Source organism: Aricia agestis, chromosome 12, assembly GCF_905147365.1.
Source record: "Aricia agestis chromosome 12, ilAriAges1.1, whole genome shotgun sequence".
In the NCBI taxonomy this organism is placed as follows: domain Eukaryota; kingdom Metazoa; phylum Arthropoda; class Insecta; order Lepidoptera; family Lycaenidae; genus Aricia; species Aricia agestis.
In genome coordinates, this window is record NC_056417.1 from 2878183 (window position 1) to 2895715 (window position 17533).

The following is a 17533-nucleotide window of genomic DNA, read 5'->3' on the forward strand; positions in this document are numbered from 1 at the left end:
TATAAGGTATCAGGTAAATATGTATAGGTTGTATGCATGGATTGTATTGTTTTGACACAGTAGGTAGTAACCTACATTTTTAGGAAAAAATGTCACATACCTCAGGCAGCAGCACTGGCAGCACTTTCTGCGGTTCACGCGCCGCCAACGCAGCGAGCGCGCGCGCCGCCATATGCCGCGTAGCCGTGTGCGGCGCGCGGGTCAAACGCAGCGCCGCTGGCAGCGCCGCTAGCAGCCGCGGCCACAGACCGCTGCCAATGTTGCCCGCCACCGCTTCTAGCACCTGTAGTCGCGATACTGTCTCCTCTGCCACCTCCACCGATACAGCTTCCAGCTCTGTGAAGTGGACATACTTACTGTTATTATGTTTTGTAGTAATTTTGTGTAAAACTTTTTGTTACATGTTTATAAATTACTATTAGAAGATAAAGGCACGATCATTTTGGACATTCATGGGAGTTCATTGATCTACGTAGACGGGAAAATGATCCAGGCGCTTTTGGAAGTAATGAACATTCAAATTGGATTTAAAAATTCACGTGCTAAACTAAGAGTCAGTTTATTGCATCTCCTCGTATCTATATCAGTAGTGCTGAGAGGCAGAAAACAACAATATATTTAGGCAACAGCAAAATAGTAGTTCCAAAATCAATATGCTTACCAGCATCGCTCATAACTTTCTCGAAAGGCTGTATAATAAACTCCCACAGTTTCGGCAGCTTCTCAGGCAGTTCATCGCCAAAATGCGCCGTCAGACAGTTGAGAGCCATCGTCGCTCCGCGCCGTTGAATACGAAGGAGTTTCTGAGCCTGTTAAAATTGATAAATAGTTAAATTAGCTGTCTCGCTCTTTCACAAACTTCTCTCTGACCTAGATGATGTTGTTTTACTTTGTTATCCAACTCTCTCGTTCTTTAAGAGCGCATATGATCCTAACTTGACTACATACTTTAACCTAGATCTCAAAATCTGTAAGGTCTAGAAAACTGATTTTTTGACACAAGTAACTTCAGTTCATGAAGATTAAATGCTCAAGACGAAAACACGATTACTCAAAAAATGCTCGAAAAACGCTTTTTTACAAAAAACCTTGTTTTAGACACATTTTTGCTTGGATCTTCGAAGTTTGCTGTCTTTTCTTTAATATTTTTTAATATCTAAAAAGGTATTGATAGAACCTAAATTTGCTCAAAACACTTTTTTCATAATCATTATAATTCGTCTTTTATTCAAGTAAAACTAACTCGGCGGAGATTCCGCGCTGTCCTTTTTCACCTGGCATATGAAAGACGGGCGTGAGTGTGAAGAGAGAGGGACGATGTTTGATTTTTAGAGTCAGGCGAGCTCTTAATAAACAACTATCACCAAACTAAACGATGCCATATTTCTCTATCACACAACAACCTGGGCTATATGTCATCTCGCTTTCTCTCATAGCGCTTTCCCTTCTCTCCTCTTGCTGAAACAGTTTCTCTCTGCTGTGGTCTACAACTACGTCATGATGCTATCTCACTCTTTCACAACTTGTTTTCTCGCTCTCTCTCTCTCTCTCACCTCGTCCTCCTGCGGGAATAATTCCTCCATGCTAAGGTCGACACTGGCTGTGGGCGGGCGCCCGCGCCGTGGCAGCGTCCTATCCACACTGCGTTGTTGCTCTCGTAACGTCAGGATCCCATTGTACATGTCCACTATAAAATATGAGTGTTTAAATTTTAAAGCATGCGAATTGTTTAAAAAAAATTAGGAAATAGTCCGTAAATAAAAGGCGAGTGTTATAAATTATTATTGTGACAGTATTATTACGCAAATAAGCTTCAAATAGCTCTTAAAAGTTGACAACTTAATTCAAAAATTTTACAAGCCCCAAACATGACATCCATATTTATAAAATCTATGAGACTATCAGTCACTGAACTTAAGACATAAATAAAAAGTTGAAAATATCTCACATTTAGCGCCATGACTGGACTCCTCCTTCCCCTCCGCGCCGCTCTCGCCGCTGCCGGAGTCGCCGTTCGCCTCCTCCGAGCTCTCAAGAGTTATACGCGGCGTGAAGTCTGGATCACATCTGCAAATTAAAATAGTTATAGTCAATTATATTGAGGCTGTGTTCATTGGTGTAGTTTTTAGCGCATGCACCGCAAAACCTTTTGTTGCTTTTATATAATTTATATTCTTTATCTGTTAAGTTGTAAAGAACGTGTTCGTTGGCGTTGCCATAGCACGACATTATTTTGAATTGTGCAATAAATAAAGTTTTACGGCGCCGCGCATGCAACAAAAATTATGCCAACAAACACGGCCCAAGAATTTTCAAGCTATTTGGTGAGTTAAAATTATAAGTACACACATTTTCAATTACACAGCACAAAATGTCGGGACAGTCACTAAAATTGAAAATAATCAAAGGTTTGTAGTTCCTACCTCAGAAACGCCTTCAAATTCGCCAATATCTTGTGATTCGGACACGGATCTCTGGACAGCAGCTGCGGCGCTAGATCGGCGAGGGCCCGCGCGGCAGTCTCCTGCAACTCTCTCGCCGCTTCCCGCTTGATCCCGTCCATGAGCGGACGGACCAACGGGTTGAGACGCTCTGGGACTAGACGCAGCGCCGCGCACGCACCCGCCAGCGCCGCTTGCACGCTGCGAGGTAAAGTTAACTTGGTTAATGGCTTCTTTTCACTTTAAATACTTTTTATGTTTTTTAAAAGACTTATGTATAACAGTTATACATAAGAAATTAAACACAACGGTAAAAGACGATCAAACTACGTGATAAATACTAATAATCATTTTTACATTGCATAAAAATTCAATTGCATGAAAATCTAGAGAAATCAATAGATTTAATTCTAGCCAAAGGCAGTGTGACCAAAGGGATAGTTTTATAATTATATTAAATACTTTGGGGCCATGCAAAACCGTCAAGCGGATTAATTATCTTACGACAGTTTGCACAATATCTGCTGTCTGTGAAAAAATTCCTTTACAGAATTTCTGTCCAATGCCTGTTGCATTAGATACGTTACGAAATTTCTTGATTTGGAAATTTCGTTTACAGAAATTCTGTCAGATGCCTGTTACATTGCAATCGCATACATAATCACCCTGCTGGTTGGCACTTGGTCTGCTTTATACAACAAACTTGGGGGTAAAATACTTCAAACTTACGATATATTCAGAGTCGTCTGTTCACTGGAGCACTGGTTGACGGACGTCTGTAAAGTCTTTCTTCTCTCCTCTAGAGTTTGCGCCACGCGTTTTAACTTCATAGCGGCTACCATTGGCTGAGTCATGGTGGTCATATGAACTACCTACAATGACAAAATATGTAACATATATCTTATGAGTTATGACACACGACAATCTTTGATCTGTAAATAGCTTGGGACTTGGGAGTCAGTCTAAACATTAAAGTAGTCAACCTTGTTACAGACGCAGTGGGAATGAATTCACTATGCAAAGCGAAACACAATTAAATTACCTGTTCTAATCTCATGATATTGTTGAACCCTTCGTCTTCGACGGGCAACTTGTAATGTTTCATCATAGCCAATAGATCTCGAGCTTCTTGGAGTATTCTGCAACAATGACGATTATTCTTAACATTTTATCATCTATGACACTAAAGGACATTGGGGAAAATGTATAAAGGCTGGGACTATATCAATGGCCTTAATACGTCGTTTTTACTGTATTGTTATTGCTGTTCTTTAAAATAAGATGTCCTTTTTAAAGTAAAAAAAAACTTACCGTTTCTTAAAAGAACGAAATTCGTGTCTGTGATTAACACGCGTCATTATCATGAACACGACAAATCTATATACTTTTAATATACTTATTATACTTTTTTGTTCAACGCGTGCGTGTTGATAAATGTGCGATAACCTTAAGTCCTACGTTTTGGTTAAGGAAAATATACATACGTTGTCAGTTATATTTAAGTCGTTCTCTTAAAATATTGTTCTATTCACCTGTTACAGTTGAGCGCGACCTCGTCGTAGTATAACGCCTGCGTGAGCGCCGCCAGCAGCGTCGTCCGCAGCAGCGGCGGCGCCAGGTCCCGCTCGACGTCGCCGTTATTCGTCACAGTGCTCTGTACAAAATAAGTAAGCTATGAACATCGCAACAAAAAGTAATTAAATAATAGATGCGACGAGCTGGAGGTATACCAGCCGGGCTGGCCAACGGTGGCGCAGGATAGAACAAAATGAAAGGGGAGGTCTGTGCACAGCAGTGGGACAGCATACTATGCTAATTAATAAAAATAATTAACAATTATATAACACCATATTCTTCTTCGTAACGCCGAAATTTGCTGATCAATCAAGAACAGTACATTTTTAAGGATGAAAAATGTTTTTTGTGCCTTCGGAAACTCTCAATGTACCTTGAAATATAATTATTGTATTAAAGATTAAAGCGTTGAAAGGTGTCTGGCAGACTAATAGACATATTTTGCATTTATAAGATTAGTACAACTTTTTTTAAGTTTTTAATTTTTTTAAGAGAATTTTATTTTGTACCTGTGTATCAGCCGTTGCTTCACCGTGTGCCTGCGCAGCTTGTTTATCAGACGCTTGTGCGTTCTGTATATAAGGCTGCACGTCTGACGAGGGCGGTACGGGCGGCGGTATAGGGGGCGGGTACAGCCGCAACTCGCGCGTGCGCCGCGCCCAACTAGCCAATACCAGGGCCGCGACGAGCCGCTGTAGCGCGCTCCCCGACCGCACGTATACCACCATCACCTGGGGACATATACACATTTTAGTATAATTCACAAAAATCAATCCAGTACATTGCACATAGATAAAAATGACATTTTGTCGTAAAATATGCAGGAGTTGAGTCATGACGATTCATTGTTTAGATGGTCCAGTCTAACATGGCATCTTTAGAACTAGAAAATCTTTACGGCTTTCTTTCTTGTACACATTGTGTAGACTTTGCTTGGTTTCTGATGGGATTTTTATAAAAAATAATTAAGAAATGAATTTGATACAATATATCTTATGACAAAACTACGCCAAAAATCATTAATTCATCTGCTAATATATAAGTTTATGTGATTGTAATGTTATACTGACCCTAACATAACAGTCTATGGGGCTCTCGTCTTCAGCCTTGTAATCGATGCCGGGCGCTGGCTGTACCAAGTAGCACGATAGGTAACCTAGAATTGTTTCACATTACTTTTAAATGTTTTAATTATTTCAAAAGATTAAATATTCTAAATTGCTTTGCTTCATTATCTTCCCGTAAAATATAATATTATGTTGGATAAAGCTATCAATTTTTTTTAAATAAGCCTAAACAACGACAAAACCGCCGGGTTAGCTATTCGATACTTTTTGGGAGATACAAATGACATGCATAAAAGTAAATAAATAAATATCTAGGTATAATATGTTAGCAATCTGTAAATAACACGATGATTACCAGCATAACCTAGTTTCTGCTCTCAAGAAAGTGAAATGAAAATGCGGACGCTAATCTAAGTAAATTACTTGTCTTGTATATTTAACTTTTATCCTAACTGTCGCAAGTGGTCCTAACAAGGCACCTACCCAACATATCAGCGGCTAGACATCTCGCGCGCGTGACGTTGCGGTCGCGGACAGGGGCGGGCTGTGACTCGCTGCCGCCCACGTACCACTTCTGCGCCCCTCGCGCCTCACCCTCCTCCTCGCCGTCCATAGAGCTGGTGCGCGTGCGCCGCTCCTGCACATATACATTGATTTTGTAACATACCTACAATAAAAATAAGTAGACCAATTGCCAAAAGTCATTGAAATTCGTTTTTTTTTTAGAGAAGCAATTTTACTAATACCTAATTTAGATAACAACCGTCCGTGAATATCCTATATAATCAGATCATTTTAAGTATATCTTCTTATAAGTGTTACTTGTGTGCAATAAATTGTTAATTACTGCTTCAAGCAGTTTCTTCCAGTAATTAAAGTCAACACCGTAGTAATATAAATAAAGGCTAGAAATTCAGATGTTATGACGTCACCTTGAGCGGCGGCTGTAGCAGCAACGCTGGATCGACTGGGGCGCGAGCCGGCTGCATCGCCAGGCAGAGCCATAGCGACAACATCGGACACGCCGCCAACAGGATCGAGCCGAGACTCGCGTACCGGACTAGATTCTTCCACACCTGTAACCCGTAATAAATTTAACATGCACATTCACTCTAAGCAGGCCCCTAGACGAGCAATTTTATTGCGCAATATCACGTATTGCGTAATACTATTGACCGTCTAGGGTTGATATTGAACATCGCGCAATTTCAATCTGAGTGTCTAAACACACTAGGCTGAATTACGCCGGCGTAAATTCCGCCGCGTTTACGCCGCATTTCAAATGCATACAAAATACGGGCCGAACGCGAGGGGTGACACAGTATTACGTCGCGTTCCGTCCGTATTTTGTATGCGTTTGACATTTGCGGCGGAAATTATGCCAGCGTAATTCAGCCTAGTGCGTTTAGACACTAATTGTCAAATAAATAAATAAAATTGAAGAGAATAAAATTGACAATATAATTGATCGTCTAGGGGCTGGCTAACACGTTTGTCTAATACAAGGACGTTCAGAATGGTTTGTTTAGTAGCTACTGAATAACGGCCATTCCCAATATTTGATCTATCTCTGGTTTTGCCCTACTAGAGATAGGAATAGCTCACATTAGACATTAGAGACATATATTTTATGTCAATTCAATGTTAGCTGCGATCGGTTGTATATGTCAAACCAGAGATAGATTGAATATTGGGAACGGCTGTAAGTGACTATACAACATGACTGGTGACTGGTGAGACATGTTCAATACTCGAGGGCGTGATATTTATCTATTATATTAAATGAAAAAAAATACAAAAAAATAATAACAATTGATCACTGAGTAAATGTAGCTTAAAGTTAAATAATTATTTACCCAACGCATGGACACCGCGCGCGGGAAGGGGTAGCCCGCGGCGCGGGGCGCATCACGCATGACGCCATTCACACGTAACCACTGCTTGATGGCATTTTGTCGTTGCGACGTGGTGTGGTGGTGGTACGTGTGGGTTGGCCCTAAAATATTTTTTTTCTCACCTGTAGACCAATTTCTTGTATTTCATGAACATGTTCGAACAGTATCCTCTGGTAGATGTATCTCATGGCCTCTTGCAGCAACTCGGGCGTCCAGTCCAAGTGCTCACTATTCCCATTCTCCGTCGGCTTAGAACTGTCACCGTTCTGAATTGTTACGAGTGGTTTGGTCAACGTACGCAGAGTCTGTAGCGTCGCCTTTCGAACTGAACTCGCCGAATGGTCTAGGTACGGCCATAGCCGAGGTAGCACATCCGCTAGGTCTATTGGCCTGTAACAAACGTGATTTTTTTAGGATCATATTAAATTTTTCCTAGATCCAATGAGGGTTTTCGACATTTCATTTGCCACTATATGGGCCATAGGGTCAATTGTTGTGTCAAACAGCTATCATATTATATCACGATATGTCTGTTTAACACGATAATTATCACAATAAACTCTATAGTTACATGGCTCCACCTAGGGGCAAATAAAATATAGAGAACCCCCATTTCTATAGGAATAACTTGACATGTGAACAGCTTATGCTTAAATAACACTATGTATAAGCAAAAACCGCAGCTCTAACAAACTTTTACATAGATGCTACTTCTTTCTCTTATTTATCACATGAATCGTCAGATTCTTTCACTTTATAACAAGTCTGTTTAATTAATAGACTGCAAATGCTTCGAGATTTTTAAATCATAGCTTTCCCTTAGACGTACTTTAACAGTTGCGCAGCCGCAGGTAGAGCCATGAGGGAGGCCAGCAACGCCATATAGTGCGTCGCGGGCGCGGCCAGATCGTCAGTCGCACGCAGCAGCTGCCAAAGTGCGGATGCCAAACGCGGCAACTCGAGCGGGCGCGACGCAGCCAGCGCCGCAGCTGCGGGCGCCAGCGCACCCGCAGCGACGCCAGATACGTCCTCCGCTACGTCTTCCAGCCTGTGGGGTAATAGGGTTTTTCTGCAATGTAGCTTATTATACCTATGAGTTATTTATATATTTTAACATTTTATAAGTTTCATAAGCTAGATTTTAATTTCATATTGGTTTTTTATGAAGTTTTTTTAACAGTAAACGAGATAAATACCTCGATTTTCATGTTTTTAACGCTACTGGAGTTGTTCAACTTTACTTATTCATAATTCAAGAATACCGCATTCCATGTAATAGGAATTTATTTTATACATCACACAGACTTATCGACGTAATCCTCATTGCTTGACCTTTTTCCTCTTGGCTTGGGCCGCATTCTTGCAACCTCTGCCGACGGCACGCGCGTGCTCTCTCGCGCCATTAACTCTCTTTATCTCTCTTTTTCACACGCACATTCATCACTATCTTTGTCCTGCTCGAGTTGTTCAACTTTACTTATTCATAATTCAAGAATACCGCATTCCATGTAATAGGAATTTATGGCTAAACAAACAGCAAAAAAACTTTTTATCAAATAAAAATAATCTTAATGTCTTACCCCGCCATAAGATGCTCTAACACTCCACACTCAATAGCCACCTCCTGCCGCGCCGCTAGCAGGTACTTGAACGCTAATAGCGCACCGTGACGCGCCTCCCACTGCGGCTGCCGTGCGAGCGTCGCCAGCCGCTCCGCGACGAGACGCACGCGCGGCGCACGGAGACGCGCGAGCGCCACGCCCAACGTCTGCGCGCACGTTTCACGTACGGGCGCGACGACCTGGCAAACATTATTTATTTTTTAGAGTCTAAAGTCTAAACTCTAAACCATAACACAAAAAAATGTGTTTTAATAATTTGTGCCTCATACCACAGTTTTATTATGAGACACGAATGACCAAACATATTTTTAAATGTCTGATTTAACGACCACAACAAAACAAGGTTGCGATGACGTAAGAATTTACTGTACTAAGACGAGACGAGAATATATTACCTGATCTGATACGAAATCCCCGAATCTGTCTAAGGCTAGCACACAAAGCAGTCGCAGCGCCATGTCTTCTAACCACTCTTGGTGAGCGTCTTCCATCTGCAAATAATAATATTATACTCAGACAATACTTTCACATTTTGTTTTTATTCTATTATTAACTTATAGTAAGTATAATTTTGGCTAAGCTGATTAACAATACAGAAGCCAATAATAATTTTTCGTTTTTACTTTACGTTAGTAAGTGACCTCAAATAATTTACTTTCCACTATGCACGGAAAATGAAGCGATGTGTCAACTATGTAGCTATCTGCCGCACTCAGAGACGAATATTAATTCCTAATTCATTGAATGAAGACTTTGACATAAGCCCCATACATTATCTGTCAAACTCTTCATTTAATTGAAGTTGAATCATCATTAAATGTGTCCGAGATCGCAAGACATCTTGTTGCCTAGTCGTATACCTGCTGCGGTGTCATCCCGGCTCGATGGTCAGCACTGGCAGCAACAGGTGCACGCAGCAACTCCCGCAGTGCGCCCGCTGCCCCGTGTCGCGCCTCCCACGCGGCGCTGAACAGCTGCGCCTGGAGTGCACCGCACCACGCCTCCAGCGGCCAGCGCCGCGCCCCCGCCCACCCACCGCCGCGCTCCGGCACCGCCAGACCGCTGTCCACTGTAGCCATTACAAGAAAACATGTAATCCTCTTTGCCCTCTTTCTGATCTTCTTCCTCTCAGGCTTTACGGGCGGAGTGGGGAGGGCGTCAACGCACGCAGCCGCGTGCGCGCTCTCCCCCGCATCATTAATTCCCATCATCTCTCTCTTTCATACGCACATACATAACTATTTAGCCGGTTCTACTCTACTACATCACACAGACTTATCGACGTAATCCTCATTGCTTGACCTTTTTCCTCTTGGCTTGGGCCGCATTCTTGCAACCTCTGCCGACGCCACGCGCGTGCTCTCTCGCGCCATTAACTCTCTTTATCTCTCTTTTTCACACGCACATTCATCACTATCTTTGTCCTGCTCTACTACAACACAAACTCACCGACGTAATCCTCATTGCCCTCCATCTTGAACTTCTTCCTCTCGGGCTCAACGGGCGGAGTGGGCGGGGCGTCGTCACACTCTCGTGACTTCTGCTTGCCGAAAGAAGCGCGCGCGCGCCGCCGCGCCAGGTTCATCTCGCGAGAACTCAATGGCCTCGTCTGCTGCAGGACCAGCTCTTGGATCGGCCTCTGTAATAGACAAGATTTTTTTTTAATTTTTGGAACTACACAAAAGACTCTTTTTGACGCAGTCGTGACATATGACCGCTGTTTGACCCTATAATTGTCTATCGACACAAAAGACCCGATGGCTACATATCCAACTTGCGGCAAAAAAATATATCGAAAACCCTTAATGGTTTAGTACAGGTAGCATTATTTAAGTTCTCAGTAGAAGAACATAACCCTCTACCCCTCAACGTTATAAGAATATTTTATATTACTTCTACGGTAGAAGTAATATGCGTCCAAGTACTCGTTTTGATGAAAACATAAAAATTATCACTTATCAGTTCTCACCTTGGCAACTTCATTCTTGACTGGCGTGGTCGGACACAGGTCCTCGTTGGTATACACATTACTAAGGTCTATCCCCAGTGTCGAGGCGACGTCCAAGCCCAGCTTCGCGTTCAACTGCTGCCTCTGTTTCGCCATACGCTCCGATATATCTGTCAAATTTTAAATAATAGAGGTAAGTCACATTGAAATGCAACCATGATGATGCTGTTATTTGAAGAATAAAAATTAAATTTCGGTATTTGTTTTTTCTTTTTTTATGTAGAGCATGAAAGTACAGTTGTGTCTACATGCCATATTACCTTCGCATCAAGCAACAGATTTAATCTACATAACATACTTTTTTACTACTCTATAGGTCTATGACATATGAATAATAAAAAGTAAAAACTAAGGAAGAGTAACTGTGTCAAAAAATTTGTCCACGAGTCTACAAAATGTGACCCGAATATTATACTTTATGCATGTATTCGGTACACAATTTTGTGTAAATATACAAGTGACAATTAATGTCAATGGCTTTATTTCATAAATTTGAGTGTTAGCGTGTTTATACACGGCGCCGCAGCGGCAGCGTTTTTCGCCGCCGCAGTAAAGAATCGCCGCCGCGGCGGCGCCGTGTGTAAGGGCAAATAGAAACACAAGGATGAGTTATGGAGCGGCACCACCACGGCGGCGGCAGTGTTTCGTTGCTATTGGCATATTTTAGTGTGCGAAAAGGAACCAAATTCAAAACGGTTGAAGTATAGGAGTTACGTTTCCCTAGTTTTTATTATTCGTAGGTTATGACATATTACACACTTCTAGCTCTACATATTATGTTTCTCACTGTTCTGCAGAATCATGAGCCACTGTTAATTGAATACACTTCCTCCAATCTTTCTTTTCTCGTAAGCGCAAAGCGATAACGCTATCCCGCTCGTGCGCATACGATATCAAACGCGTGCGAGCAAGACAGCACCATCAACGACCATTAGAAATCCTTGCTTACCTGTAGCGGATAGTTCCACGTCCTCCATATCATACTCGTTGCCCTCGGAGCCCATGAGCTGCGCGCCATTTTGCAGCAGACGCTCAATGTCGAAGGTCTCACACCGCAGCCGCCCAGACTCTTCTGTCTCGTTGTCTTCATCTGTGAGAGAAAAGGATAGAAAAGTCATATACAAGATTCGAGTAAATAGAGGGACATCCCATTATTATTATTATAATATACCAAGGATCTGATTACAGTTTACATGTAGTTATGTATAGAAGGGTTACAGTTTACATAATATTGTATTATAACTTATAAAGTTTATCATATTTTTGCCACCACCTAAAAGCAGTGATGACAACACAACTTAGAACTAATTTCAATATTATTATTATCTTTATAATGGAACAGGAAAATGTATTACATTCATCAAATGTACTAAATGTTTAGTTAAACACTATGACATAATAATCAGATGAGGGGCACACACACAGACAGTATCAACGGATACATTGTGCACATCCTTCCCGTGTATCCGCCGAGATAAATAACCAGTGATAGTCGCTATCCATACATCCATACTAATATTATAAATGCGAAAGTGTGTCTGTATGTCCGTCTGTCTGTCTGTTACCTCTTCACGCCCAAACCCCTCAACCGATTTTGCTGAAATTTGGTATGGAGTCACTATGAGTCCCGAGAAAGAACATAGGATACTTTTTATACCGAAAAAATGATCCCCGCGCGATAAACGATTTTAGGCGCAACAGAGTTGCGGGCGTCATCTAGTTTGTTTATAAACATCAGCTCATGCTGATGCTACATAATGTCTCTGAACAAGTGTGCCAAATTTCATAAGTGTTACATTTATGCATGTTTTTATGTTTATGTTCACAGATCTCTGGAACTACAAATCAAAAAAACTTAGTAAAGTATTTTTTTTGCTGTGGGTACTAGGTACTGTTGAACTTAGGGAATACTGCAAGTTTAATCAAAATCGGTTCAGTAGCTTTGAGATTTTACTTCCTAATTTTATTTACGTGTACCATCACCGGCTTCAAAAATTTAAGTTAGTAACGTACATTTTTGAAGCCGGTTTTATTTTGCTAAATATTTTTATTGTTATTACAGTAACCAGTAGGCCTACCGCGAAACGGTTTTGAGACTCAAACAAACGGACGAGAATGCCGTGTCCTGCTCTAACAACGTTATTTCACGTTTGTTACAGTACGCAACATTCTCGTACGATTGTTTGAGTCTCAAAACTGTTTCGTGGTACGGGCCCTGGTGGAGTGCCAAAAAGGTGGACGCGTGAGCGAGTGACTTTTTATAAGCAGACATTTGATAACACTCGACGCTTTACTGTAGTTACTAGTTGGAAAGCACTTCGCAAATCGATTTAATTCTATTTCATCAACTTATTATTGCGCGCAACCTTCGTCGTGGCTGACATAATTATCGATTAGCCGGCTAAAACGGGAAATATGACGCGCAGAAAGAAAATCCATAATGAGCAAGCAAGGACTAGGCTCTATTGTTGTACAGGTGCGCGCGCGCAAATTCACGTCCATACTAATACCAATATTATTAATGCGAAAATGTCTTCTTTTATAAAATAAGGTGGCAAACGAGCAACCTGGTCACCTGGTGGAAAGCAACCACCTTCGCCCAAGGACACTCGCAACATTAAAAGAGCTGCAGGTGCGTCGCCGGCCTTGTAAGAGGGAATACGCTCTCTTTTTCACCAAAGTTCTTACAATATTTACACAGTACCTACAATCTACATATTATAATATGATACATCTGCGGCGAACTTATCACCAAATTTTTTTACATAGGCGTGAGCAAAAACGTTCTTGTCAGATATTATGATCAGAGAGTCAGGGGCTCATGAGCTAAGAAATTAAAGTTCATTGTCATTATTCAATATCATGTCTTTATCTTTGAATTACCCATAGCATAACACGATCGGTCAACTTTTATAACACAGAGTAATTAATTATTATTATATTAACTAATTTTGCCAACAGAGGAGAGTGATTTAGACCCAATTTCACCAACCTCTGTTTGTTAAATCCTAACAAGGCATTACTTAACGGACCTTGGAAAATTAAATAGACTGTTAAAATACTCATGTCCCACAGTAAAAATGTAACAGCGGATTAGTAAATGCAAATGCAACAAATTAAAATATCACTGATCGCATACATTTGTTACGCTATAATAGGTCTTCTTAATTTACCAGGTTAATAATTATTATCTGTCAAAGCTGAAAACATGAATCATAATACAAACTTTTATTTACATATTTCGCTTTGGTAATTTTGATACAAAGTTAGTATATTTGCAATGTCAAGGAAAATCCGAAGGCTGAATATTTGGCAAAGTGAAAATAAATAATTATTCATAACTATGAAAATAATTAATAATAAGGACGTAGCGGAAACATGGCGGAAAGACTCAAAAGTCAAAACAGATTCTTTTATTGATATTGCATATTATTGTCTTTGAAAGTTGTTATTTTGACTCATATAACAGCCTGTTAAATATTTAACGGACCTCCATAGCAAGAGTTAAATTTAACGCCGTGTTAGGTGATTTAACATGACATTGGGGCATGGTGGAACGCTCGATAGCTCTAACAGGCCATTAACTGATTTAACAAGCCATTATTTATTTAACATTGCTTGATGAAACTGGGTCTTAAGCTTCCAAAAATTTTTGTACATATGTTAGTTCAAGCATACACTATAATTTGCCCATAGCTTAATATATTATATGAAATATATTTATGGTTTTTAAATTACGCGACAAAAACCATTTCGTCAAGCGATCTAAAACATATCCAAAACGATTTTTTACTTTAAGGGGAGGTTATTCTTAAATTAGCAGGCCGATGTCTGTCAGTGCGAATATCGACGTAAAAGACATTAAAATAACATTCATATCAGCGCGCCTTGTACAGTGGCGGTTACGACGATCGCCGCGTCCATGATAGGGCGAAATAGGAGAAAAAGCCTTTTTACTTAGATAAAAAATAGTATAACTAAACATGTATCCGTACATTTCCCTGTAATATTTTAATAGTAATCGAACTATCCAAATTATTTTTTGATTGAGTCCCTGTAAGTCCTATAAAACTGAAAATGATCGAGGTTGTTTTTATTTGCAAACAATACAGAGAAACAAATCGATTCACATCATATCCACATAGAAAACTCAATAAAAGCAGTAAGACCTCGTGAAGTCTATTGCTCAATGTTGTCTGCGCGTGCGCAAAAAATAACACACGCATGCATCGTTAAAAATATATCGGTGCAAATATAGAACGAGTGTTATTATACTTATTATATTTTATCGGCAGCTATAAACTTGATGGCCGTGTTGCGACCGCAATAAATAAGACCTACCTAAACTATTAAAACCTATACAGATTCCAGAAACTAGACTTCATCGTTTTTGACCTCTCTAATCCCTAATGACCCGCAGATAGCAGACTTTTTATACAAGGCGTAACGAAAAAAAGTGACAATACTTTAATATGTGTCCCTTATATCAATTCACTGTGAAAGTAGCACTGAAAAAGTATTTTTAATATGGGCAAGCACCCCAGCGTCATAATTCATGACGCTCTGGGGTTATATTAAATGGGGATGGAGCCACATATTTGAAGTGTTTTGATCTATCTTACCTCTGTTTTGTGGCCTCGGTGTGTGTCACACCGCAAGGGCAAGCACCCCAACGTCATGAATGTTCGTATACAAAGTTAATCTTTCAACTCTGCTATATGGGGCGGTTTAGCAGAAACTGTCATAACTCATAACTTATGAGTAGACATCGGATTATATGCACGATCAAAGTGCCGAAATATGCACGAAAAATGGCCGCAATATGTACAAAACATGCACAATCAATAGTCCCATAATATCAAAATTTTATTGCTTTTTGAAGAGTTTTTCGGTGGTGCCGTTAATAAAAGCGCCAATTTTTATAATTTCATAAAATCCAGGAATTTTCATTTATTATACAGCACCAATAATAATTTTCTACCATCATTTACCGATTATAATCTTAGTGCCCATGGAAGTTTATTAAATCGTTTACTACTTTATTCAATTGTTTTTTATAATGTTGCGAACTACAGAGAAAAAATTGTTTCTAGAAAGATATACTACCTATTGGGTGTATTACATTCTTTAAATGGGGATGGAGCCACATATTTGAAGTGTTTTGATCTATCGTACCTCTGTTTTGTGGCCTAAAACTACCGAAATATGCACTATCAACGAAAAATTGTCAAAATATGCACTATCGCCTAAAAAGTGCCATTATATGCATTTGCATATGCATGTATGCAAATGCATATAATCCGATGTCTACTTATGAGTTAGTCATAAGTTCATAATTACTTAGTAGCAATCTATTAATCTGTGTTACTATACCTGTACTATCATCAGGTGACCATCAGTCTCACGTTCTCAAACAATCGGAGGTGTTATCGTTTATGCAATAAAGTGATATTGGATAACGAGCTATTACAAGCCATTACTGATGTAGGCCACTCGGAATTGACTCTATTCCACGGGTCACGTCTAAATTTAGCTTAGGTTTTAACTCGTATTTCGCGCATGTATCCATATGTCTCATATGTCTGTCTGTCCTCTTCATGCCCAAACCACTGAACTAATTTCGATGAATTTCGGTAAAGAGATACTCTAAGTCCCGGGAAAGGACATAGGATACTTTTTATCGAGAAAAGTGTACGGTTTTTGCGCGATAAACGGAATTGTGGGCAGCAACTAGTAGGAACTAGGAACTAGGAAATATCGCTATTCGCAAAGGTCGTAACTCGTAGCGTAATAAAATCCGACATGTTGGCTGTTGCCCACATCATAAGTATTATCAGAATATTGACAGAAACGTTATCAAAAGTCTAAGAAAACTTTTTGTTTAGCGTGAACTCTCTTGAGTCTCTCCTCTCTTGATTTACCTTTCGCAAATATTTTACTTACTAAAATTACAAATATTTCATTACAAATGTTCTAAAAGTTTGATTGGAAACAAAGTAATTCGTTATCAATAGAATTTGTAGCAGGTAGGGAAAGCAGTTTTGTCGCAGCAAGTACAGTAGTTAGAGGTGAACGCGTTTTGATAAAGGCACCCACGGCCAACTTCAAATTAGGGCCTGTCCACATCTCCACGTCACGACGTCGTCAACGTGGAACGATACGGTAACGTGGCACGGTAACTGGACGTGACGTGTAAACTTACGTCAACGTAACGTAAAAATGCACGTCTTTTTTCTTCACTTTATCCGTTTTTAACAATAGCAAAAGCAGAATATGTCCACATCTAGATCAGTAGTGAAGAATGTAGCAGTTTTACAAGGCATGGCGACGTACAAATTACAACGTTGCTATATCGTTACGTTAACATAAATTTGCACGTCACGTCAACGTACCGTGCCACGTTACCGCACCGTTCCACGTTGACGACGTCGTGACGTGGAGATGTGGACAGGCCCTTAGTTCACTAACTTATCACATATAAGACTTTGTCGTTGCCGCGCAAAAGGAAAGCCCCATAGAAACCGTACATATTGTCACAATAAAGTGGCTGATGTTCTTTCCAACAGTCCAATCTATCTGCCAAAATTTGTAAACAATCGTTCCAGAAGTTTTAAAAAAAGTAGTGTACGTTCGTTCCTGTGCCTCCTCTACTACTCGGCACAATTTGTATTAAAATCAGCAAAGACCATTAACCAAGTTACGCAGCCTATTCGTAGTACCAACAAAGACCATTAGGTATATGAGGAAATTAATGAAATTACAGGAGCATTTATATGGCTTTGGAAATTTATTAGGAAACAATCAAGGTTTTATGAAAATGAACAAAAGGCCCTCAAAACTCCACCCACTCTTAGAGTTATTTTAAACTGTTCACGTGTTTATTTACACAACTCTCTGGCTATACTATATACTAAACATTATTGTT

At 40.2% G+C, this 17533-nt stretch overlaps 1 protein-coding gene across 1 annotated transcript in view; it reads right to left on the bottom strand.

Moving 5' to 3' along the window:
* The window catches only part of LOC121732560 (TATA-binding protein-associated factor 172), a 42111-nt gene that overhangs the window by 9551 nt on the left and 15027 nt on the right, over positions 1–17533 (bottom strand). The window contains exons 5-24 of the mRNA XM_042122481.1: positions 11558–11698; positions 10570–10718; positions 10050–10239; positions 9461–9669; positions 8996–9091; positions 8559–8779; positions 7808–8026; positions 7101–7368; positions 6016–6159; positions 5567–5720; positions 5087–5172; positions 4526–4747; positions 3974–4095; positions 3484–3580; positions 3171–3313; positions 2424–2642; positions 1949–2067; positions 1554–1687; positions 662–809; positions 101–336 (exon numbers count right to left, since the gene is read on the bottom strand). Coding sequence (XP_041978415.1) covers positions 101–336; positions 662–809; positions 1554–1687; positions 1949–2067; positions 2424–2642; positions 3171–3313; positions 3484–3580; positions 3974–4095; positions 4526–4747; positions 5087–5172; positions 5567–5720; positions 6016–6159; positions 7101–7368; positions 7808–8026; positions 8559–8779; positions 8996–9091; positions 9461–9669; positions 10050–10239; positions 10570–10718; positions 11558–11698 — 3317 coding nt within the window. The remainder of the gene's footprint in view (positions 1–100; positions 337–661; positions 810–1553; positions 1688–1948; positions 2068–2423; positions 2643–3170; positions 3314–3483; positions 3581–3973; positions 4096–4525; positions 4748–5086; positions 5173–5566; positions 5721–6015; positions 6160–7100; positions 7369–7807; positions 8027–8558; positions 8780–8995; positions 9092–9460; positions 9670–10049; positions 10240–10569; positions 10719–11557; positions 11699–17533) is intronic.